General features: G+C 30.4%; 1 protein-coding gene across 1 annotated transcript in view; it reads left to right on the top strand.

The window, feature by feature from the left end:
- The window catches only part of VPS13B (vacuolar protein sorting 13 homolog B), a gene marked incomplete at its 3' end in the record, with an annotated part of 647903 nt that overhangs the window by 89261 nt on the left and 534508 nt on the right, over nucleotides 1–24134 (top strand). Inside the window, exon 16 of the mRNA XM_025050073.1 lies at nucleotides 4892–5016. Within this exon, the coding sequence (XP_024905841.1) occupies nucleotides 4892–5016 (125 nt within the window). The remainder of the gene's footprint in view (nucleotides 1–4891; nucleotides 5017–24134) is intronic.

The following is a 24134-nucleotide window of genomic DNA, read 5'->3' as shown; positions in this document are numbered from 1 at the left end:
TTTTAGATTTTTTTAGAGTTGGTAATTTTGACCTAAGTAAACAGTTTTTCCTGAGAATGTGTGGAGGTATGGTGCTTTCATACAGGGCTGATGGGTATATAAGTTAATATCATTTTGGAGAGTACTTTCACAGGATCTAATAAACTAGAAAACACATCTACCTTATACCCATCTCTTCCAATTTTCAGTATATTATCTTACAGCAGCGTCAGCAAACTTTTCTCCAAAGAGACAGATAGTAAATATTTTAGGCTTTGTGGGACAAGAGGTAAAATTTAGGATATTATGTAGGTACCTGTGTAAGAGAGAACAAACTTCAATAAATTTTAAGTTAATCAAATTCAGACTGTAATAGTATACTCTTTTTTTTTTGTGATACAATTTTACAATTTTGCTAATGAGAAGAATGGAATTTTTCTGGCGGGGTTAATGTTTCACCTTTTTGGGGTTCCAACTTAGTGTTCTTGATATCTTCAAATTGATTATAAATGTTCATATGTGAAAATTATTCTTAGCTTGTAGGCAATACAAGAAGGCAGTGAATTTGAATTTGGCTTGCGGGCTGTAGTTTGCTCACCTGTGCCCCAGTAAAATTTTTGCATATGGTGACATATGTAACTAGAGGTCTAGTGAGGCTAACATGGATAGCTTCCCTACAATGTAATTTTTGGTGGGAATACCAGGAAGCATAATAGTATATATAGCATGATGCCATTTATGTAAATTAAGAAAACAAAATAATGTTAAAGATTGTTTATGGCTATAAAAGGGTCTATAAATGTATAACAAATGGAAAGGATACATTTTGAACTCCCAGAAGTGAAATTAGGTGGTCTGGGTGTGATTGGAAGGCAGTGAAACTCATGGAAGGGTTATGGTTAAATTAGGCTTCAGCTATATCGTAAGTCTTTTTATTTTTTAAATAACAACTTGATTGGGATAATTGACATACTATAAATTTACCTTTTATAAAGAATAAATATTAGTGATTTTTAGTATTTTCGCAAAGTTAATGCTACCATCACCACTTTCTAATTCCAGAACATTTTCATCATCTGAAAAAGAAACCCTCTACCCATTAGCATTCACTCCTCATTTACTCTACTTTGTAACCATTTATCTACTTTCTGTCTATACATATTGGCCTATACTGGACATTTAATATAAGTGGAATCATACAACCTATAGTCAGTCTTTTGTGACTTTTTTTCATTCAGCATAGTCTTTTCAAGTTTCGTCCATATTGTTGCATGTATCAGTACATTATTTCTTTTTTTATAGCTGAATAGTGTATTCCATTGTGTGGATATACTGTATTTTTTTTATCTGTTGATAGACATTTGTATCATTTCCACTTTTTGGCTGTTATGAATCATAGAGCTATGAACATTCATGTTTAGGTTTTTGTGTGAACACAGGTTTTTCAATTTCTCTTAAGATACATGACTAATCTTGGAGTTGCCTGATCATATGGTAACTCTGTTTTTAATATTTTAAACTTTTCCCCTCAAGGGATTGTTACATTGTTTTACTGTTCCACTAGCAGTGAATGAGAGGGTTCCTATTTTTCCACATCCACACTAACACTTGTTATTTATTGTTTGTTTTTTTGATTTTAGTCATCTTAGTGGTTGTGAAGTGGTACCTTGTTGTGATTTTGATTCATGTTTTTATGAGTGATGTTGAGCATTTTTTTCATGTGCTTATTGGCCACTTATATATCTTCGTTGGAGAAATATCTGTTCAGATCTTTTGCCCATTTTAAAATTGAAATTTTTTTTAATGTTGTGTTATAATCATTACTTTATGTATTTTGAAGGATTTTATTTCTTCAATAGTATAGGCGACAGGATGACAGTATTTATATTTTTTAAGTTCTGGGTGATGGAAAAATCATTATTATTTATTATTTCCTCACTTAAGTTGTTGGTGAAAAAAAGTCAAGAGAAAATACTTAATTTCTCTCCATAAGAAATAAAAATATAAGTATCAGTTGCAGTGCAGAGTTTCTTTTTGTTTTAGTGGATACATGAACAGAAACTAGATTTAGTGGGTTTAAGGAATGAGTAGACAATGAAAAAAAATTAGCATTCTCTAGGCTATTCTTTGAATATATTTGCTGAGGAAAGGTGAGAAATAATTTTTACTGATGGTTGAAGGAGAAGAGTTGGTGAGAAAGGTGTTTTTTTCTTTAAGAATAAGTGAAGAATTAATCATTTTTTTGGGTAGGGGAAGGAGGAAATGGACGGAGGAAGCAAGGCAGAATGACATTGTGAGCTAATAGATGAGCTAAATCAAATGAAGCATTATCTTGTGTTCTAGCAATAAGTAATTTTGAAGAAGTCCTTTATCTTTTTTGGAGTTCATTTTTTCCCATATGTGAAATGAGATAATTTAGTTAAATAATCTCTAAGCAGTTCTAGCTCTGAAGTTCGAATGTTTAACTAGATCAGGTTGCATTCTTTTCCTCTGACCTTTTTCTTTCTAAAATTCCTATGCTGTAGATTTCTAGTTATAATCATTTTTTTATTCAGTTTTTACATGTTTCAGTGTATTACTGTATACAGATTAACTTTTGACATGAAGGTAATGCTTAATTTTTTAATCCCTTTAAGAAAGGGCACATCTTTAGGATGCTGGTTATACTGTTATACTGAGTGTCTTATAATAACAACGGCATAAAAATGAATTGTTTCATATCACAGTTATGTGTTTTCATTGTCATTAATAGTATATGCTTTTCGTAGTTTTTGTCTTTTTACCATTGCAAACCCTAATTTAGCCTACTAATTTTTATTAAATTATTTGAAATAAGTTGTTTTGTTTTTAACTATAGTTTCTTTGATATGAGATGTTAATTCAAGAACATTTGTTTTACAGTGTTAAAATATAGATTGTATATTTATTTTTATTGTTTTCTACTTAGTTTTTTGAAGATGGCAGTACGTGTTTGACTTTTCATTGTGATATGTAAGCCATCTTATTCAAGTTGACATTTCCTTCAGCTAAAATCTCTGTTAGTAGTTAAATTTACTGCTTCGTACATTCTTACTGCTTCAGACTATTAACTTTGCAGTGTTCAGTACTTCTGTTTCAGAGTATATGAACCATCTTTGGTGAAAGCAACCTCAATTAATACTGTGCTGGTTTTCCATTTTTCTAGATAAAATGTTTGTGATCTTGGTCAAGGGTTGTTGTAAAGTTATTAGGTTATATAGGTATTGTAAATATATGTGACTTACTGCTTTAATTTTAAGGAGTTGAAAATTGATTATTTTGAAATAATTATTTTTGACGTGGTAGATAGGCCCTCTTTCATTATAATTTATGTTTGCTTGAATGTTTCCTGAGAAGTATCTCTGGAGAATATGTAAATTGAGTAAAAGCTTTAAAACAATTATGTAATACAGAGTATCCCTAAAGTCCTCTGCAGTTCTGCAAACTAACAGCAGGGGATCTCCTCTACACCCAGTTTCCATCTGAGTACAGTTAATAATAGTGTCTGCGATTATACTGTTGAGGCATTTTATAGACTATGAGAAAGTAGCTTGAGAGAGTTCTTAGTTGGACATAGATAATCTAATGTGATATTTTCAGTTCTGTATTTTTTCTCACTTGTATAATAGTTGGACTTATAGGAATTAATAGATATATCACTTTTATTTTCCTTGATACTAATTAGATAGGTAGGTAGGTCCTTTTCAGTTCAGTTTTCTCTGGAAGTATGCCATTCTAACTAATGTCTTATTTCCAAAAAAAATAATTTGTTCTCTGAAAACTGACTTTAGAGGAAAGGATTTGACATTGTCAGTTTGATGAATGATAAGGGTATAATAGCTTTATAAAACTATTGGGAAGTAGCTTAATACTTTCTAAGCAATTGATCACTGGTTTATGTTCATTAAATGAAAGTATTTTGTTTTTGAAAATTAGTTATTGAGAATTTTTAAACATGTTTCATTATAGAATGTAGCAGTTATTGTTAATCCTAGAGATAGGAAAGTCTCAGTGCTTTATAAACCCAAGGAATAAGAAATAATAATGAAAGATAAATATTAGGGTTAAGCTGCTTTTGCATGTTGTTGGAGAACAGTAACTGTTTTGTATCCCTGTGTCAGTGTTTCCTGTTTGAGATGTTTATCTTTCACCTTATTGGAAATAATTGGAGCAGAAACATCATATTTAGTTCTCTGCAGTGTTTCATGTAAAATGTGATGTTATATTGATTCTTCCTATTAAGGCAAATACAGTGTTCAGAAATTTCAGGGAATGCTTATAAAATTTTTGAGTACATTCTGCTCGTTTTAAATCTAAACATATGAAGAGCAATTTATGCCATGTTCCAAGTTTACTGGGTGAGAAACTATAGTCCTACAATTATTTTCTCACACAAAAGGGAGAAGATATAACATTTTAGGATATATCTGGATATGCTTTTTCTGTGTGTGTAATGTAAGTGGAAGTCAAAATATATTTTTAAGATTGTTCTTATAGTTAATATTCTTTTAGTCATAAAAGGATCATAGTAACTGATTACTACTGATATTAATTAAAGCTAATATCTACATGTGCATGGTGCAGTTAATTTAATAGAAAATATGTACAGTTTACAGAGAAGAAACACTAAATGAGAATTATGTATAGAAATAAAATGTGAAACTTAGAAAGTGAGTCAAAAAAGCAGGGATGTTAAAGAAATGTTGTATATTTAAATCTCTTAATTCTGACTTAATGTTGAATAAAAAAATGTTGATGTTTGGGAAGTGGAAAAAGACATTGGAACATATTTAGCGTGCAGCTGTTGTAGAGCAAATTGAAACTGACGTATTTCATCCTGTGCTTATTAAAACTTTGTCTCTGTGAACATTTGGATCTTTTCTTTTTGTTTCAGATATTTGGTTTCCAGGCAGGACTGACATCTTTGGATTGTAGGGGATCTTACTGCTTACCTGTACCGATTATTCCCTCTTTCAGCACTGCCCTTTATGGTAAACTTCTGAAACTACCCACATGCTGGTAAGTATTATGTTAAAATGTGGTTTATGGTAATTTTTATTTATTATTTTAGGAAGAGAAAAACAATTTTGTCTTATACCAGTGAATTAATTTTATACAAAACTTTAGAAAAATGTCTAAATTTATACTCTTTTACTGAGACACAAAAAAAATCTCTTTTAATGTCTCAAGTGTATTAAGTCATAATACCTTTTGTGGTGATGATTGTTGTTGAGGTAATAACTGTTAATCAGTGTTGGAGCTATAGTAAAATGTTGCTGCTTCTTACTGTAATAGGAATTGCAAAGGCAAAGGCTTTTTTTTTTTCCTTTTTGGGAAAGTACAGAGATTAAAGGAAAAGTTGCATATTAATATTAAGGCCAAAGTATCACATAAATAAGAATTTTATGTGTATTCATAGCCACTGAGAAAAGTATACCCATGACACACATTTAAAATATTTGACATGTTTATGTGTAATTACTGCATTTTGGAAGAAATTGATTTTAACCCTTACTTTCATTCACAATTGGGTTACTTTACTTGGAGGTTATATTTCCCTAAATTCAAAAAGATTTATAGAAAGAAAGTCAATACTTACTAATCATACTTTTCTTTTATTTCCAAGTAATACTTTTAATATATTAAATAATTGTTTAAATATATGAAATAAGGTCTAATATATGAAATTATTAGAATATAATAGAAAGTAAAATAGTTTTATATTTTAAAATTTAGATTATTTCAATTATTTGGAATATGTCTTTTTCTCATCCTAATTAGTAAGCTTATTTTCACAGGATGTATTTTAGTTATTTATGAAAAGCAACATAACTTTCAGAAAACATATTTCTTAATCCAAAGTACTTCATTTATTAATAACGTTTTTTAAAAATAATATATCTTTTAGAATGAAATTTGTAAAGTAATGTTTACATTTTCAAAGAGATTTCCTGTTGATCCAGAAAATTAAAAATATACAGAATTGTAGTTGTCTTACAACCAGATTTTTTATAAAATGCAGTCATTATTAAATGATTGTTCGTATTTTCTCTTCATAAGTTTAATTTTGTCTTTAGTCTTCCGTATTCCTCATATATCATTTATTATGTTTAGAGATTCACTTTTCAACTTTTTATTCATGTATACACAGCATGTTGCATTTGAGTCAAGTTTTATATTCTGTTCTATTAAGAAATATCGTGGAATATATCCCAGATGATATGTTATATCAACTTTAATAGATATTTGTGATACTATTATCTCAGTTATGTGCTGATTTACCATTCATAACACTGAAATTTTATTAGAAATACAGTGCGATATACTATAGAAAATGCTTAACAACTTTTTAAAATAAAGCCCAGTTTACCAAAATGGATTATAAGCCTTTATATGAAAAATATTGAATATTTAAATACTCAAGGCTTATTTTAAGGATATATAGGGCTTACTATAAATATTGTCAAATGTGTTATAAAATATGTCCACTGACATCTAAAAGAAGATTTTCCAGTTAAATACTAAAAGCATGAGATCACAGAATGCTGATATTTATTTAGATATGATTTGCTTTTTTGTAGGTCACACCACTTCTCATTATTTCATATTTCATATTTTTGTTATGCTCTGCAGAACTGTATTACTGTGAAATAGTTTCTTTAAATTGTTTCCCTTAATAAATAGAAAATAAACCATAATTCTTAGTAACTCTACATTGAAAGTAATAAATACAAAACTCAATAAACTGAGATGTATCTTAGTTAAATGAAGTGAATAAAATACCATTTATAATATATTATATAATCTTGAATTAAATCAAAATCACTTGAGAACTGAGTTTTATTTAACTCATGCATTGAGTGAGACTTTTTTTAGTAAGGCACCCTGCTTATGTCATTATATATCAGCTCTGTTCCCATTCATGATCTCTCCCTCAGATTACACAAGTTGTTTCATTTGGATTTTTAAAATTCACATTCCAAAGTTTCTGCACATTTCTGATGCTGTGTATACATTTCATTCAAGAATGAGAAGAGCATATTTACTTCAGGCCACAGCTTTTAAAACAAACACATTTTATAGCACACAAAAAATTTAGTTGGTATGTTTGAGTTAGCAGTGAAAAAAAATCTAGATTTTATGTAAATGAGCAAAATTGTTTATACTCATTGTTTAAAAATATTTTTAAATTGAACTTTTAATTGTGTGTGAAGTTGAAGCTAATTACCATTTACTTTAATCAAGTTTGCTAGTAAATTTTTAAGTAACATTTAAAGTAAATTCTTTTTCTTCCATTTAAATGTTCCTATTAATGTATTTTAGCCTCAATGAGCAAGCTATTACTAAATTCCTGTTTCTTAGAATTTATTTTTTCAAAATATTTGGTTATATTTTATTTTTCATTTTGTATTACGTAATTTCCAAACGTACAAAAATAAACTTTTCAACAAAAACTTTTTCCTTAATGTTTTATATCAGGTTAACATTTAGTTATTTTAACCCCTTAGAACAGGATCGAAATGTGTAGGATATCATGGGAAAGACAGTGATCAGTGATATTTAATTACAGAAATCTTGAGCAATTAACTTAAATTTTAATTCACCACTTTTTTTAAAGATATTTTAAAAATGGCAGTAAAGGGCTGATTTAAGGGCAGTAAAATATAACCTTGTTATTGCTAGCAGAATTAAGTGTTGGTTTTTATAGATAGTTATATTTAAAATTTCTACAAAGGGTAATGCCTATAGGCTTCTAAGATGCATTATTAACATATTATTAGAACAGAAATGATAAGTATTTCAACTCTTTTAAAAATTTTTAATTGAAATAATATCTTACAGAAAAGAACGTATATTATGGTATTTCATAACTGAACTGATCTTTGGTAACCAGCTGAAAGATCAAGAAATAGGATATTAAAAGCCTCTCTTGTTCAGTCCTCCAAGGTTAATCATTATCCTGATTTCTAATAGCATAGATTAGTTTTATCTGTTCTTGGATTTAATATAAATGGAATCCTACAACATATATCCTTTTTTGACTGGCTTCTGTCACTCAAAATAATGTTTATGAGATTCATCCATACTATGGAGTATAGTTTTTAGATAGTTTGTTTAGATAGTATAGAGTTTAGTTTTTTTGCTTTTGTCATTATACAGTATTCTATTACATAAACATTGATGATTTATACATCTGGAATTTTAATTTAAAAATAAGTACCTGAAGCTTGTGTCAGTTTCTTTTATTATTTCTTTGGTACTTTTCCTTTTCCTTAAGAAACTTCAATTGTATTAGGAGAGATTAGATGTCATTCATTAAATCTTTTTTGATTTTCTGTGTTTTGATAGGCATTGTGCTACATGTTAGGATTGGAGAAAGAATAAAGAAGGATGCAAAGAGAGTAAGAGATATTCTCCTGACCATGAAAACTAATAGTCTGGTAGGGGAGAGCACTAGACATATGAAAACAGTGGTCTTTAAATTACAAAATTAAAGCTTAAGAAAAATGTCCTGTTTAAAGAAAATAGAAAATATTCCTGAGACGACAGTGATGGCTTCAGAGAAGTTGAGCTTTAATGGTTGAATCATAAAGACGTCCAGGTATTGAAAGGTTGGTTGGGGTTTTGAGGCTTCTAGGGGATAATATTGTTTGAACAAAATCGGGGTTAGTCTATTGGAGATGTGAATGAATATAGTCAGGGAGGAATTTGGAAAGTTACTTGGAATCTAGATTTGGACATAAATAAGGATGTCTAAGCTTTTTAATATGAAAACTTAAAAATGGTTAAACCATATAAAATTTAATAAATATATAGTTAAACTAGTTAATCAAGTATTTATTAGCCCTGTTTCTTCCTTGTTAAACTGCAACCATAATACAACCTCAAGTTCACTTTCTCTTGTAATTGAGTGTTCAGAAATGTGACCTTATTCATAGAGGTAATATGTAACATACTTTGCAAGTACAGAGAAAAATTTCTTTGGCTTAGAATGTCATGGAGAACATGAAGAAGGTAACTTTTTAGCAGGCTATTAAGGAATGGGTAGAATTTGAAAGGTAATTCTGTATTTTTTATGCATTGTTAGGTACTTAGTTTAACAAACTTTTAATAACAACCCTGTGAGATAAGATGATATTCCTTCTTATAAAACTAAAACTCAGAGGTTATATAACTTGTCCAAAGTCACACAGTGGCTGGACAAGGATTCTCATGGAGGATTATCTAATTCCATAGTCCTTGGTCCCTTTCTTACTCGAAGGAATGAAGACATACATTATCTTTTGTTAGTCAGCTTTGAAGGCTCAATGTGTTTCTTGCTCAGTGGATTTCCATGTATTGAGAGGCTAGTTATGATAGCATAGCTAATAAATTTCCCAGTGTCAGTTGATAGTATGTAGATATTATTGTGATGCTGATCTCTTAGAATTGTAGATATTAGGGTTAGGCGGAATCTTAGGTATTATTTCAATTTCTGAGTCTTTCACACAGGTCTGATATATAGTTGTCTAATCAGAATTTGAACATTTTATTGAAAGGGAGATAGCTAGTTTGTGAGGCAGCCAGATTCATTGTTGGGCAGCTCTAAAGTTCTTTCTTTTATAGAATCAAAATTTACTTTCACGTTTTTTCTTTTTCATAATTATTGCTTACATATGAGCCATTTTTGTACATGGAAAACACACATTCCTTTATACGGTTTAGGAATTCCACTAAGCACCCATTTTTTACTTTAGTACAGCACCAGATAGTTGGGCTTTGACTAGTGAAGTTATTGAATAGTTCCTTTGTGGTAGGAAATGCTTCTGAGCAATCTAAGTTTGAGTTCAGTGTTAAGTAGGAAATACAGGATTTGGTGCTAGTAGGCTCGTGGTATTGATGTGGTGTCTAAAGGGGAGGTGAGGCAGATAATGATCCTTTTGTCACCCTAAAATGGGAACTGGAGCAGTCATTTTTCTGCCCTGACTCAGAATAATACCAGAGTAAATGCTTTCAGCTTTAATGGAGGATAGGCTCTTCAAGTCTAACAAAAATGCCAGTATTTATTTATTAGCAAACCTAGGGAATAAGTAATCCACTCCATAGGTCTCAAAATGATGTTTGCTCAACTGCTCTGTTCTTTTTATAATACCACATTTTGAAGGCCTCAAGAACATAGAGTTGAGTGTTTTTAAAGTTCCTGGAGGTACTCCGTTGTTTCCAAAACCATGTTTATTTTCATCTGTCTGCTTTTGTGATTAACATTCTCTTTAACAGAATGTCTTAAAACTGGTTAAGACTTAACTGGGATGTTGATTCTCTTATCTCTATTTGAGTGGCAACAGCCTGATTTTCAACTTTGGTTCTTCTGGCATCTGGAATGTGCTTTCATGGACTGTTTCTAACCGAAAAGAAATACTGACATCATCTATTACAATCTTCTCATTTCAAAGATGAAAAAACTGAGTCCCAGAGAGGTCAGATTACTTACCTTAGAGTGTATGTTTTGTTAGTTAATATCAATGCTGCAATTTGATCCTCATTTTCTTGATTCAGAGCTCCTTCAGCTGTACCATACTGCTTTAAAAAATATTATTATTTTAATTTTTGTTGTGGTAAAACATACATAACATAAAATTTACCATTTTATCCATTTTTATGTATAGAATTCAGTCTCATTAAGTGTATTTCCATTATTGTGCTGTCACCACTATTTATCTCCATAAATTTTATATTCTGTATCCATTAAAATAATAACTCCCCATTACTCCCTGTCTCCAGCCCCTAGTAACTACTGTTTTACTTTCTCTATGGATTTGACTACTCCAGGTACCTCATGTAAGTGTAATCACTCAATATTTTTCCTTTCGTGTCTGGCTTATTTCACTTAGCATAAAGTTTTCAAGATTCATCCATGCTGTAGCATGTATTAGAACTCCTTCCTTCCTTTTCTCCTTTCCCCCCTTTCTCCCTCCTCCCTTTCTTCCTCTCTCCCTCCTTTCCTTCTAAAAGATGTTAATTAGGGAGGGAAAGTAGGAGGGAGCCCTTTCTTCCCTTCCTCTCCTCCTGTCCCCTACTTATTTCATTCCCTTTTAAAGCTGAATAATATTCCATTCTGTGTATGTACCACATTTTGTTTATCCATTCATCCATTTGAGCTATTTCTACCTTTTAGCTATTGTGAATAATGTTGCTGTGAACATGGATGTACAGATATCTGTTCGAGTCCCTGCTATCATCTCTTTGGGTATATATCTAGAAATGCAGTTGCCGAATCATATGGTAATTGTTTAATTTTTTGAGACCGTCATTCTGTTTTATGCAGAGGCTACACCATTTTACATTCCTGCCAACAATGCACAAGGGTTTCAGATTCTCCACATCCATAAGTGCTGTAGCACTTATTATTTTTGGCTTTTTGATAATAGCCATCCGAATGAATATGAAATGGTATCTCACTGTGGTTTTGATTTGCTTTTCTCTAATGATTACTGATGTTGAGCATATTTTAAAGTGCTTTTTGGCCATTTGTATATTTTCTTTAGAGAAATATATTCAAGTCTTTTGCTCATTTTTATTTTTTATTTATTTTTCTATTTATTTTTAAATTAAGTTTATTGAGGTAACATTGGTTAATACAATTATATAATTTTCAGGTATACATTAAAATTTGACATCTGAATATTCTATTGTGTGTTTACCACCCCAGGTCCAGTTTCCTTCATCTACCATATATTTGATCCCCTTTACCCACTTCACCCTTACCCCTGCTATATTTGACCCCCTATACTCAGTCTACCACCCTTCTCCTCCCCCACCCCCTACCCTCTGGTAACCACTAGTCTGTAGTCCATGTTGATGAGTCTCTGTTTGTCCTGTTCATTCGTTGCTTTTAGGTTTATATCCCACATATAAGTGATATCATGTGATTTTCAACTTTTTCTGTCTGGCTTATTTCACTTAGCATGATTATCTCGAGGTCCATCCATGTTGTCACAAATGTCAGTATTTCATCTCTTCTTATGGCTGAGTAATATTCAATTTTATATGTGTACCACAGCTTCTTTAGCCAATCATCTATCATAGGATACTTCGGTTGCTTCCATGTCCTTGTCATTGTGAATAATGCTGCTATGAACATGTGCAAATATTTTTATGGATATGAGTTTTCAAGTTTTGGGGGTAAATACCTAGTAGTGGGATTGCTGGATCATATGGTAGATCAATTCTTAGTTTTTTGAGGAACCTCCATACTGTTTTCCATAGTGGCTATACCAATTGTAGTCCCACCAGCGGTGTATGAGGGTTCCTATTTCTCCACATCCTCTCTAGCATTGTTATTACTTGTCCTGTTGATTATAGCTATTCTGACAGGTGTGAGATGGTATCTCATTGTGGTTTTGATTTGCATTTCCCTAATACCTAGCAATGTTGAGCATCTTTTCATATATTTATTGGCCATTTGTATGTCTTCTTGGGAGAAGAGTCTGTTCAGATCCTCTGCTTATTGTTTGATGGGATCATTTGCTTTTTTTTGTTGTATGAGTTCTTTGTATATTTTGGATATTAGGCCCTTATTGGGGGCGTTGCTTGCAAATGTATTTTCCCATTCGGATGGTTGTCTCTTTACCTTGTTGACGGTTTCTTTTGCTGAGCAGAAGCTTTTTAGTTTGATGTAGTCCCATTCATTTATTTTAGCTTTTACTTCCTTTGCTTTTGAGGTCAAATTCATAAAATCTCTCTAAGTCCAAGGTCCTTGAGTTTCGTTCTTATGTTTTCTTCTATGCATTTTATTGTTTCCGGTCTTATATGCAGGTCCTTAATCCACTTTGAGTTAATTTTTTTTGCGTGGTAATAGACAACAGTCTAGTTTCATTCTTTTGCAGGTCTTTGCCCATTTTTAAATGAGATTTTTTATGTTGTGGTGTTTTAGGTGTTTCCTATATATTCTGTATATTAATCTCTTATTATATATATGATTTACATGTTTTTTCACCAATTCTGTGGTACCACCTTGCTTTTTAATCTTGTCTCTCTCTCTCTTAATCTAACTCCAAAGCCAGAAGCTGAGTTTACCTGTTTATCTTTTGCTTTTTGTTTGAAATAGTTATTTTTTTTAGATTTGACACAATGTTTCTTACAAATTTGTGTAGCTTGAGCAAGTAAAAAGTGGTCAAGTGCATATTTGGAATAGTTCTACTTAATTGGGAGGGAGAGAAAGTTGAATTTGTTAGAATTCTTAGAGTTGTTTACAAATTTATCTTCATAGTAGTTTTTGCTGTTACTGTTTACAGAGATGGCTGACTTTTACAACAAATTGTTTTTCTGTAGAAAGATTTTATAACTTTCTACACTATAGGGAGATCTTTTCCTTCTTTCTTTAAATTTTCAAAATTTTCTAAAGGTATATAACTGTTAAGCTCTTTAAAGGTTATAGTGCATGATGGTCTTTAGATTATAGACAAGCTTAATAGTACCAAATAAAATAGAATCAAAATGAAAACAAATGAACAGCCAATCAAATGACCATTCATTGGATTACTTACTTTTATTTAGGATAAGTTTTAGGAGGACATAGAAGATTTTAGAAACAACAGGAAGATTGGGGTCTTAGTACCTATTTTTAACATGATTTGTAAACACCTCATGGTTCCAATATATCTAGGATTACATACACACACACCTTCTTCTTTGAAATCCATATACCTGTTGACTTTGTCATCTTTTTGTTATTAGCAGTAGTGCTATTAATTACTGGAAAATGGGAGTTTTTTTTTTTTTTAAAACAGTGATAATACTAAAGGAATTCAAAATTATTTTTGTGGGCATTATTTATTAAAAAAAATACTATCATAGGCCTAGTATTCATTGCTATTAAATTTGAAATTTAAGAGAATAATGAAATCTGAGAGAATAATAGCTCTTTGAGATATTAAGTGGTAAATCAGTTCAGCCAAGGCACTTATTCTAAGATTATTTTTCTAACGATGGATGTTACTTCAAAGATAGATGATTCAGGGTATGATTCATTCATCAAAGTAAGATTCAAACTCATCAAAATGTGTGAATGACTTCTGAAATTGTTTCAATCAAATGCTCTACAGTTCTTAAAAATTTTTAGGTCTCTTAAGGAAGCTTAGGGCAGTTGAGAGTGCAAAATACAGCAATCTTCATTTGTCTTTGGCTCCATTCATGTATTCAGTTCACATCTGAACTTGACCGTCCTTAAAAAAAAATGCTCCTTTGCCCACCTAAAGTTTTAGATTGGACACACAAGAATGTGCTATCTTGTGAGACCCAAATTTTACTGCCTTATATATGCTTTATTTTATCTCATTAGCTTACACACTAGAGGTGTTTAAGCATGATCAGAATGAAAATACTCCATCTTGATCAATTTCTCCATTACAACATATGGTAAAATTTGATTTGGAAAGTTCATAGTGCAAACTGTTCTCATACCAGCTTTCTCTTATTGAAATATTTGTTTCTGCTTTTTTATTGTAATAACTCCCTTTGTAGCAGAGTAGCTCAGTTTAAACCACACTTCTTAAAGCAAATGGTTTGTTAGTTCTTATTAGTACTGTCTACTAAGGTGTGATATTTTTATTTGAGCTGTAATCTCATGTCAGGCATAAAACAGTGGGCCACATGCCAGATGGCTATGTGCGTGAACTTAGTCTTCCATCTTATGGAATTCTGTGTTGTGTGTGACTTGGGGCACACTTGCCCTTTCTGGTTAGTGAAAAACCGTCCTTCCACTGTTATTCAAGCATTTCCTTGCATATTTGTTAGTCTTTCTTTGTTTTGTTAATACCGACTGTTTTTGTCTTCTATTGACTTTTTCTATGAACTTTACTAACTTTTTAACAGGTTTAAGTCTTCTTTTGTATCCTTATGGGATGACTCAGGCAGAGAAGGATGACCCCGATAGACAGGGTGCATATTTTCTTTAATTTTGCGAGCAACATTCCCCATTCAGTTTTATTTTTTTTTAAACTCGAGTGAGTTTTTCCACTGTGTTTATCTGCCCTTTTGCACACTTGAGGTTGTTCTTTGTTCATTCATTCAGATTTATTCCATAGATATGTGATGAATGCCCATTGTGTGCCAAAAACTTTGCAGGGCCCTGGCTAGAGATGCACCAATAAAATAAATAGGCAAGATACGGGCCCGCATTGCAGTAGAAAATATACATTCTATTAGGTAAGGGAACTTTAAGGAGAAAAAAATTGCTTAAGAAGCAGTGTATATTGTCTTTTAAAATTTAATTACAAAATTGTCCTTTTTGCTCTCTTGGAGATGTTTTACATAGTTTTTGATTGAATAATATTTTTGAATTGTCTGTATCTTTCTCTTGAATTTTTTAAATGATTTATATTTGAGCTGAAAACCATCTAATAGTAGAACAGATAGGGATAGGAACTGAAATATAGCTTCCTACAGATAAATGAAAATTCATTGAATAAATCAATTAAATATATCATTGTTTTATTTTCCAGCTTTAAAAAACATTCTCTAGTTTTTTGTTGAATGATTTTGTAGAATGTGTTTGACAATTCTGGATTTAATGTAAGCTTTTCTAAAACTTTGATTTCTCAGCCTTTACTTTAGCATGAATTACAATCTAATATTTTTAGAGATTAAGTTATATTACCGCCTTTCAGTTAAAAGCTTTATATATTTAAATATAAATGTTTTAAATTTACATTCTTGCTTTGTACTCTTAATGTACATTTTCCTGGGTTATAATGTTTAATGTACCTAAACTTTAGAAATCTGTAGTCTTTCTAAATAAGAGGTTTTTTATTGTAAAGTTTTTAATATATACATTCATGTGAAGATATATTCTCTTTGATTATAAATTATTGAGATTAATTTTTTGACAAGACTTTCAGAATGAAATCATATTTTTGTAATCATATCTCATGTTTATTTTACTTATATTCACTGAGAAATACTTATATTTTTAATTTGCATATAATTTAGATTTTAAAAATTCATGAACAGAATTATTTTTTAACTTATGTAAGTGGAATGTGAGAAATTAATGGGGAGAGTTTTAGTAGTACAGAATTAATATTAATAATAGCATATGTACGCCAGGAGTAGTGCTAAGAGTCTTATGCATTATCTCATTTAATCTTCATAACAACCTTATGAGAGAGACACTATCATACCAACTTTATACATATCTTTGTCTTGTGAATGCTTATACATAAAATAGTGAAGTCGGAATTCAATTTTAGCTCTGCCCATCTGAATCAATACTAAAGATTAGCAGTCCCTTCCACCACTGATGAGAGTGTATTGCAAGTTTCTAAAAAAAGATAAGTTTCTATCTTTAGGCACCCTTCCATACGAATAGCTTTGCTAACTTGTATTTTTTTTTAATAAACAGATTTATTGAGGTATACTTTATATAGCATAAAATTCACCCATTTCAAACATGCAGTTCAGTGATTTCTAGTAACTTTACTGAGTAGTACAACTTACTATAAATCAGTTTTGGAACATTTTCATCACCCCAGCAAGATCCCTCATGCCTATTTACAGTTAATCTTCAGCCCCAGATAACCACTAATCTACTTTCTTTCTCCATAAATTTATTTTTTATGCCAAATAACTGGAATCAGACAGTATGTGGTATCCTGTATCTGGCTTCAAATCAGTTAGTGAAATGTTTTTGAGGTTTATCCATGACGTAGCATATGTCAGTAGCTAACTTGTTTTTATTCTGCATCTTTATGTGGCTTTCCTTAATCTGCAGAAAATGTATTCAGGCTTACAAATAACTGTCCTTACTCTTCTTATTCAGAGATGTGTAAATTCCATAGTTGCACGAGGGGTTTCCAGACCTTGTTATAAGTTGCTGCTGTAACCGTGACTTAGGATGTTCTAAGAATATTCTTTTGTGTTATTAGCCCCTTCTTCTACCTCAAATATACATAAGCTTTTGCCATAATTTTTGAAGAGTTATGGATGTGGGAGTAGTGTTTGGGCTCCTTCTTGCTCTGTGATTGTTGGTGTTAAAACTCGTTTAAATACAGAATTTAATTCTGTATCAGACTTGTCTTTTTCAGGAAGAAAGTTCACTTACTTTGAAAAAGAGCTTATATCTTGTTATTATAGAACTTTTATCATTTTTGCATCTCAACTAGTTTCATTTTTCATACTTGCATTTAGGACCTAGTGTATAGTTGATTTTCAATAAATTTAATTAAAATGAACTGAACTAGAATTTAATTAAATCTATAAATATTTTTAGATCAGCGTACTTAAATTTCGAAGACATTAGAAAAAAGAACAGTTACATTTGTTCGTGTTAATGTTTAAGGAAGAAACGGTAGCTAAAGTGCTCAAACTCTGTCTTTTCTTATCTTTAATTTTTTTAATAACTGAAGGTTTAATATTCTAAAGCAAATATTCTTTTAGATTCTAGCATCTGAAGAGAAGTATAAGTTAAATGTATCATTCTTGAATATCTTCAGTTTTAATTATAATTAATACTATATTCAGATATGTGAGTCCTTGGGTTTTCTATTTCTATATTTTAGGTTTTTTTTAGTATCACAACATTCTTTTAGCTTTTTTGGGGGGGCAGAATAATATTTGAAGGTGAATACTTAATTTTTAATAATTTGTTTCTCAAAATATTCTTATTTTATTCTAAGATCTCTGAATAATTTAAAAAATTACAAAAGTACTTAGAAACCCGGCTACACCTGAAAATACTAAACTGCAGCAAGAGCTGTGTAGAATGTGGTTTATGAAGTTCTCTATAATGGTTTATTATATGAGTTATACCATTGTTTTCAGAAACATTGTTTTTGTTTCAAAATTAGCGTAATTTAAATACAGCGAAGTTCAACAATTTTATTTATAGTTCAGTGATTTTTGACATATTTATACAGTCATGTAGTCACCAATAAAATGAAGATACCAAACATTTCTTTTCCCCCTAAAATTTCTCTCTTGTCTCATTGCAGTCAGTCTCTTTGTCTCTTCCTAGAGTGTGTCAGCTATTGGTGAGGACACTGGCTCATGGTAAAGGGTAATGCCTGTCTTGATTCCCCAGTTGTGGGGTGACTAGGGGATGACTGGTTTCTTGTTAGCTAGTAACCCACTGTTCCTTGCTTTGTTGTTTCATCTTTTACTGAAACCCATCATGTGAATGATTCTCTTCACTAGGGCTTCTGGGATTTCTCTAGCCCACAGGACTGCCAGAGACTGAGACACATAGCATTTTCAGAGGCATAATAAAGGATGTTGTAACTAGATTTTATATACATACATTCGCATATTTTCATTCCAGTTCATTGAGTATCTTCTGCTCCGGTAATTTTTTAAAAAGATAGTTTAAAAACATTAATAAAAATAGGAAAATAGAAATAGAATTTTAACATGTGAGATATAATAGGATTCTAATGTATTTTGTGATAACAAATTAGTAGTCTAATTCATAAGATTAACTTACAATTCTTTAAAAACTTATTTTACTTTTGGTTTATGTATTAAATTTATTTATAGCTTTGTATTTGTATCAGGTGAAAATTTTGACCTAAATTGCATTTGAACTCTGAAATACCAGTTTGTTTGTACATATCAGAAAGGGTAATTTTATTATATAAGTCATATATATATATTTATATTTCTTTTTGGAAATTGAGAAATATAGAATAGAAATGAATAGGGCCTTTATTTCAATTAAGGATGTTTTCCTACAAATGTCATTGATTTTTCTGTGAATTTGTCTTGATTGCATGATTTTTAATAACGTTATAAAATTTTAAAGAAATAATTTCTTGTAAGTAATAATTATATGAATAATTGTCCAGAGTTTTAAATTTAACAATTAACGTAATTGGTTCTGAAAATGTTTTCACCAGATGTTTTGTTTGTTTCTTAGTACTTAAAAGTCTCCGATTGTGCTGGTTTAAGATTTAGTTTGGTTACGTTCAACACATTGCCACATTGTAGGTAAAAATACTCAATCATTAAATTATAAATATTGTCAATCATTTTATTAGTAATCCTTTTATATTTTACTTATAAAATTCATTAATTTTTTAGAATATTAATGCATTATTGTTTGAATAATTCCCTGGAAGGACTGACCAATTTTTAAATATGTTAATAAACCTACCAAATTTTGTTTTTTGACATGTTTTGACATGTTTTGTAGTATGTTTAAATAAATGACCAGTTGAAAAAATACTCACTTTTATATTTCTTAAAAGAGTATGCATGTGTTTGGAATTAAAAAGATACAAAAAACAAAAATATAGGTAAATAGTATCAGTTAGACTTTACCTTTGATTATTTTAGTAAGGGCACAAAGAGCATGTGACACGTGTTAACAACTAGAGTTGGTGCAATGAGAAAAGAAGGTTTTCTTTGATTTTGCTTTTGGAAAATTTGATATTTTCCACATGCAATTTTATGACCATTTGAATGTGAAGTTATATAGGCAAATATGATCCATCTATTTCCCTTGTGAAAAGTTTTAAATTTAGTAAAATTGTTTGTTTAGTGGTACCCAAATGAACACTTATAATTTATTCTTAGATTATTGTCTTTAAATTTGATTTAGATAATGGAAAACATTATTACAGACTTATATCTGTTTCTATAAGAAGAATTATACTAGCTTCTTCTCGGTATTTGGTTTTGTCTATGCACAACAGCAGGAGAATATTATCCTGTGACAACATTTTATTCTAGTGACAGTATCTTTTAAATATGTCTGGGTTTCATTATTTTTGAGAACTGAAACTTAAGAGTTTATTTAAAAGAATTCTAAGTTATTAGTATAACCAAGGGAAATGTCTTGGTTAGAAATTACCAAATTTAGTCTGTTTTTTTTTTTTTAATCGTTGCCTCTCATTTATTTCTTAGAAATGTTTGATGATTTCATCTCTTTAATATATTAACTTGAAATTTAGGAACAAATGATCATTGGAGTTCCCATTTTCAAATGATCATACAGTACATATTTAGTAGCAGAGGAAAATCTCTAAGAACAGCATTATAATTCTCTTGTGTAGCATTTTGTACTTAATTAGTTCTAGTATGTACAGGGATTTATTTGAAACTTGCAACTGACCTTTGGAATAAACAAAGGTATTGTGATCTCTATTTTGTATGTGTAGAAATGGAAGATGAGAGAAGGTGATATAATAGATCTAGAGGAATTGTTGCTGGAGCCTTTAATAGCACGTTGGTAACTTATTAACAAGATCTCGATAATAACTTTGTATTCATTTTGATTTATAAGTTAAAATATTTCTAGTTTACTAGATGAAGCTTAGGATTTTTCAAGTTTCAGCTGATTATTGAGTCATTTATTTGTTTTAAAAATACCTTTTTGGCATCTATCATGTCAAAATTGTTGTGTCGTAGGCCTTGGAGTCCCAGTATGAATAAGATGTATTTGCTTTTTCTTTCTTGATCCTCTTAAATATTTAGAGAGATTTTTTTAATTACCAGCTAACTCATATGTCTGCAAGCCAGGTTTGTTTGATTGGTTTGTTTTTGGAAGATAGTTCTAATTATATCCTTCCCCTCCCTAAAATACTTTGCTTCTCATAGCTTTTACTGTGAAGATTAAAATCTTTAAAATGTTCTGTGATGCCCTCCAGATCTGGCCCCTTCTTGGCTGTCTAGAATCATCTGAGCATCTTCCTCTCTAACCTCTCCAACCTTCTTGCCCTTTTTAAGTTTATCTTCTTTCAGCCAAGTCTTTCACTGTATTTTTTCACTAGTCCACAGCCTAAATAATCTTTACTCACCCCTCAGATATTGGTCCAGTTGATACTTTCTCTGACTAGGGCACATTGCCTAATAATTCATGGGATATCATTCTTGTTTTTCATAGTACTTTTCGTAGAAGTGATTTTACACTAGCTTGTGATTATTTAATAGCTTTTCTCATTTTTTTTAAAAAAATTTATGCTCCATAAGGAACATCTCTTTTCCCTCTGACAGACACTTCAAAATCCTGAACCTGTGGTAGGCACAAGTGAGTGTTTATTGATGTGTAGCTGGTAATTTCTTAAGTGATGTCAGTGTTTTTTGGTTGTCTGATTGATTTAGATTGTATGCTTTTTTGACAACCAAGTTTGTCTCATCTTTACTTATATCATACATGTAAAATTGCTCTTGGCCAAAGCAAAAGCAGTGACTTTAATTACTGAAATTGAACTAAAATTTTAGTGATTTTCCTAATCAGAATTTTAAGATTATATTTGAATGTTATTCATTACATATATAAAATATATTGCATAAACACACGTTCTTTCTCTTTTTATCTGAGTAGTTAAGCATTTTTACTTAGGTAGATGAATTAACTATCTGTATCAAATAACTTGTCTAGGAGATGTTGAGATTAATGAAGAGACAACATTTGCTCCTTTTGTATTTTGTTTGATTGCTACCACCCATAGCTCATTGTAAGATTTTGTACTTCATATATTATAATAATCAAGCATTCATTATATTTTTATTTAAGAGACAAGTTTTACCTCTCATTTTCTTTGTCCATCTGTTATCTAACATTTCAAATGATATTTCAGAAATTTAGAAACATGGTTAAATATTTTTATCTAATTTGTATTAAATAAAATACAAATTACGTAATTTGTATTTTACAGCCATTTGCAAATACTAAAAAATCATTGTATTTAAAAACTATAATAGTACTGGTGGGGATATTGAGAGAAGGATACTCTGATATACTGCTGATGAATGTGAAACTTGATTCGAACAGCATAATATCAAGCATGCATTAAAAAGAGCAATGTAGAAGTATATATACTGATGTCAAAAGATCTTGATGATCTCTAAGGTAATGTTTAGTCATCAAAGGAAGCTGTAGACTTATGCTCACACACATATATACATTAAAATTATACACGCGTATCAATGAATGCATAAAATCAATAGACAATCTGTAGGTGTGTATGCTAAACTCAGAAAGTGGCTACTTACCTATGAGGAGTGGAGTGGATCAGAAGGAGGAAAGAGGAGCTAATTTAACCTTTCATTTTACCAACCATTTAATTAAAAATTTTTTCTTTTCATTTAAGTATTGATGTGTAAGTTAAAGGATCATTGTATACAGAACTAAATCCGAATTTCTTAGTTTTTTAAACGGCTTTCATTTCCAAGTTGAGTTAGTGAAGTTTTATACTCATTTTATTTTGGAGAAAGTGATCTAATCTTATTTTACTGTACAGGATGTGAGTAATAACAAAAATACATTTTTGGAACCAATTTGTAGCTTCAAACTTTGCATTTGGGGATTCTGTATAAATCTTTAGATCCAGCTGTTGCTGAAGATATTCTTTCAGTTGCTATGAGGTGTGTTGATTTTAAAAGAATGGATGGCTGTTCTTCAAGTTTATGTATGGCAAAAAATTTTATGGTATTCCTGTGAGCATGAGTGGATTGCATAAGTTAATTCCTTTGCATCGATTAGTAGAACCACTTCGACATTTTTTATTTAAAATTTTGCAGGAAGAATTTTCTTTATAGAAATGCTGTATCAGTCCAAAATTTCACCAGCTATGTATAGTAATTTGTCAGCAGATGGTAGAAACAGTCTTTTAAAGTATTTGTTAATTAGGGCATATTCATTTTCAGTCTTTGCTACTATACAATCAAGACCTACTTGTTTCTATTTCCTTAAATTTATTCTGGAGTTTGTCCAAGTTTAGTTTTAATGAGTTGTTTATCCCACTAGTTACATTAGGATTTATTTTTCCCTAGAGAGTAATGTTTGAATTGATAGTTTTTAAACCTATTCTGTAAAATGAACATATGTTCAGACTAGGATTTAGGGATATGTGAAACAGCCATTTGTTAAAAAAATTATTTTCACCAACTTAACTGTTAAAATGTAGGTTTAATGATATTTCAAAAAAAATTAGGTAAATTCAGAAGTTGTTATATACGTTTAATATGAATTTTATTGAGCTGTTTTATTTTAAACAAAGTTTAAATAAATTTGTAGTGGCATAAATCACAAGGAAAATTATACTTTTATTGTGCATTTTCATTGACATTTTAATGAGCCCCCCAAATAGCTTTAAACATGTGTAAAAGCTATTGATTTGTTTAAAAATTTCTGAAGCAAATATGGTATAATGTTATGGTTTAATGGATTGAGTTCATGAAATGGATATATGGGTATTTATTTTCCATACTTGTTAACCTGTTAGAAATATTTCAAAATTGACAAAAACAAAAAAAGGAAAAAATCCTCTCTTCATTGATATTGTTACACTAACAGGTACATTGTATAAGCTACCATATATTGCCAAATCATTTTAAAATAGTTTATTTTAGGTCAAATGCTACTGGAATACTTAACAGATGTATAATAAAATGTAATTTTATTTGTAGTTGGTTACAGCTGGAAAATAAACCACAAAAACATGTCCTACGTGTATGATATAACTTGTTTATTATTGAATTCTGGCTTTCTTACAAAGTGAATTATTTCTTTTGATGTTAAATTAAATTGAATCTGAAGGAATTGCCCCCCTACCCTTGGGCATTATTAAAATGTAGAATAAATTAATCTTTTAAAATTTGCATATGTTTAAGTTTTTATTTAAGTCTGTGTTATCCATTTGGGAACTATTTTATGTGACATGATGGCTTGAAAGTTAGAGTACCATACACAGTAGCTGAATTTGTTATGAAAAAGTAAAGACCTACTTGTAAAAAGAATCTTGACTATAATTTTGCCTTAAAAATAAATACTGCTGTAGTTATAAGAACATAGCTCTCGCTTCACCATAGAACTTCTTAAATACCACAGAGTGTCTGGCTGAAGCTGGAGTGGCTAGATTAATTGTACCTTTTTATATTGTAGATGTTTCAAATATCTGTTTTCCTTACTTAGTATCACTACTATTAAACTTTTTTGTTGTTGTTAGGTTTTAAACAGAAATTTGAGGGCATAATAGAGAGAACCACCTCTCAATTTTTAAACCCTTAAAAGAAAATGACTTTCAAAATGGCTGCCAAGTTGGAAAAGCAAAAGAAACCAGTGATGATGAAATATAAATTTGTGAATTGGATCCTATTTGTTTTTCCTACTGTCTCTTGATTTTTACTATTTTACCTGTTTGGTTTAAAGAATCTTTTAT

Source organism: Pteropus alecto, unplaced genomic scaffold (genome assembly GCF_000325575.1).
Source record: "Pteropus alecto unplaced genomic scaffold, ASM32557v1 scaffold164, whole genome shotgun sequence".
NCBI lineage: Eukaryota > Metazoa > Chordata > Mammalia > Chiroptera > Pteropodidae > Pteropus > Pteropus alecto.
This window is presented reverse-complemented; position numbering and strand designations above follow the sequence as displayed.